Source organism: Verticillium alfalfae, genomic scaffold (genome assembly GCF_000150825.1).
Source record: "Verticillium alfalfae VaMs.102 supercont1.6 genomic scaffold, whole genome shotgun sequence".
Lineage (NCBI taxonomy): Eukaryota > Fungi > Ascomycota > Sordariomycetes > Glomerellales > Plectosphaerellaceae > Verticillium > Verticillium alfalfae.
Window position 1 is genome coordinate 943,008 of NW_003315033.1, and position 2,077 is coordinate 945,084.

The 2,077-nt window shown below is 56.6% G+C and overlaps 1 protein-coding gene across 1 annotated transcript in view; it reads left to right on the top strand.

Moving 5' to 3' along the window:
- Window positions 1-278: 278 nt before the first annotated feature.
- Window positions 279-2,077, top strand: part of VDBG_05378 (conserved hypothetical protein) — a gene marked incomplete at both ends in the record, with an annotated part of 2,647 nt that continues 848 nt past the window's right edge. The window contains one exon of the mRNA XM_003004219.1: window positions 279-2,072. Coding sequence (XP_003004265.1) covers window positions 279-2,072 — 1,794 coding nt within the window. The remainder of the gene's footprint in view (window positions 2,073-2,077) is intronic.

Below are 2,077 nucleotides of genomic sequence, written 5' to 3' on the forward strand. Positions count from 1 at the left end.
GGGCCAGCGTCGGCAAAAGGGCCAACACCACCTCCGCCACGCCCCCCCGCAAGCAAACTAAGCTCCGCATCCCAGTTGTGCACTTTGCATTGCCGCCACGGGAGGCGCAGGCAACATCATCAGACGAACCGTCAGAGTCGGATGACGATGAAGACTTTGGAGAGTACTTTGCGACGGAAATTGCCAAAGAAGAAGCTGAATTACGACGCCTAGAAGGACTTGCAGACGACGTACCAGACCATGTTGTTGCTCGCTTTGCCAAAGTCTCCCACGAAGCGATGATGAAGCTTGTCGCTGAGCCAGAAGGTCTCGTTGAGATGCTAGGTCAGCCTCCACAAGAGGCTTTGACTCCGCCCAAAGAGGAGAAAGCCCAGGCCGCTGCCACGACCGAAGAGACGGACCCACGACCGGTCCTTCACAGCGTCTTGCCTCGCAGAGCATCACTTGTCGATGATGCCGTGCCGGGAAAACGCGTCGAGACAGCAGCATCGTCCGAGACTGCAGTGGAGCCACAGGCCAAGACGGAGGAAATGGACATCGATGAAGCCCGGCCTACCGTCTTGGCGCCATCAAAAGAAGCATTGGAAGCGTCTTTAGAACCAGATGCTCCAGTGAAGGATGCTGTTCAAGAAACCGTAGAAACGATGGAAGTCAGCTCCGAACCACCCCAGAAGCAGCCCGGGCAGCCCAAGGCAGTTCCTCTTCCCAATGCGCCCATCGAAACGATCGAACGAGAGAAGGGCGTGCCAAGCACGCCTTCTCAAGTAGACGACGAGGACGATGACAATTCCACCGAGTCGGACGAGCTGGATCCGATGGATCTCGACGCTCAACGTCGCCTCGAGACCCCGCCCATTGAAAGTCTTCCCAACTTCGAATGTCTGGCTTGGAACCGAGACAAAGACTTCCTCCAGTCTTTGCAGTCCGATTCAACAGTCGACGCCTTCATTGCCGAGGAGCTTGACAAAGTATCGCTACTGAAGCTATCAGAACAAGACGCTGCACGGAAGGCGTATGGTGAAAGGTACATGGACTACCTCAACTACACGTTATCTGACGACCTGGTTGCCACGAAGAGCAGAGAAAAATTCGTCAGCAATATCCCGCCGCCGGAAACGACCAGCAACATCCCTATCGTGCCAGAACCAACGAAGCCTGAAGGTCGGGCATCCGGAAGGCGTTTCGCTACGGAGCTCGACGTTGAAAGGGCAATTCAGGAATCAGTCAAGGCAGAGGAAGAGCGCAAGGAACGCGAGGCCATTGCCCAAAAACAACGTTTCCGTAACGAGAAGGAGGCGATACCTCCTGACATGTACTGGACGGACGAGGACCGGAACAATGAGGACTTTGTGGACAGCTCTGGCCTCATGACGATTGACCAGCTCGTGCCGACCTGGAACATTCTTCCCCCCATCAACAACTTCACCGCAGAAGAGAACGAGCAATTCGAACGAGGCTATCTCGATAAGCCTAAACAGTGGGGCGTTATTGCGGATGGCGTCGAGGGGCGTGACTTCAAGACCTGCATCCTGTACTACTACTTGATGAAGAAGCACCTGAACCTGAAGGAGAGATACAAGAAGCAACCGAAGAAGAGGAAGAAGGCCGGAGGCAGAGCCAAGACTCGTTCGAGCGCCCTTGTCTCAGAACTCGGCAACAAAGATGCTGAGACCGAAGACAATCAAGAAGGCGGCGAGAACGGTGAGCGTGCAAGACGACCCAGGCGTGCAGCGGCCCCGACCTTCGACTTTGAGCGACCGCCGACCGACTCTGATAACGCAACACCTGCCGGGACCCCCGGGCGTCGGTCAGGGAAGAATAGTGATGGGACAGAGAAGGTCGATGGCAGGAAAAATAGGCGTCGTGCCAAAGACAAGGAGCCCAAGGCACCCAAGGCGGCCCAGACCCTCGCCGCAGCTCCTGCTGCTGCTGGTCCAAACCGAGGAAGATCGCGATCGGACTCGCGCGTACAGAACCCCGAGATCCAGCAACCTGTCACGAACCCTCCGGAGTCCCGACTGCCCGCTCAGCTCGAAGCCCCATCAACGGGGATGCAAGCACCGTTCATGCCCGTACC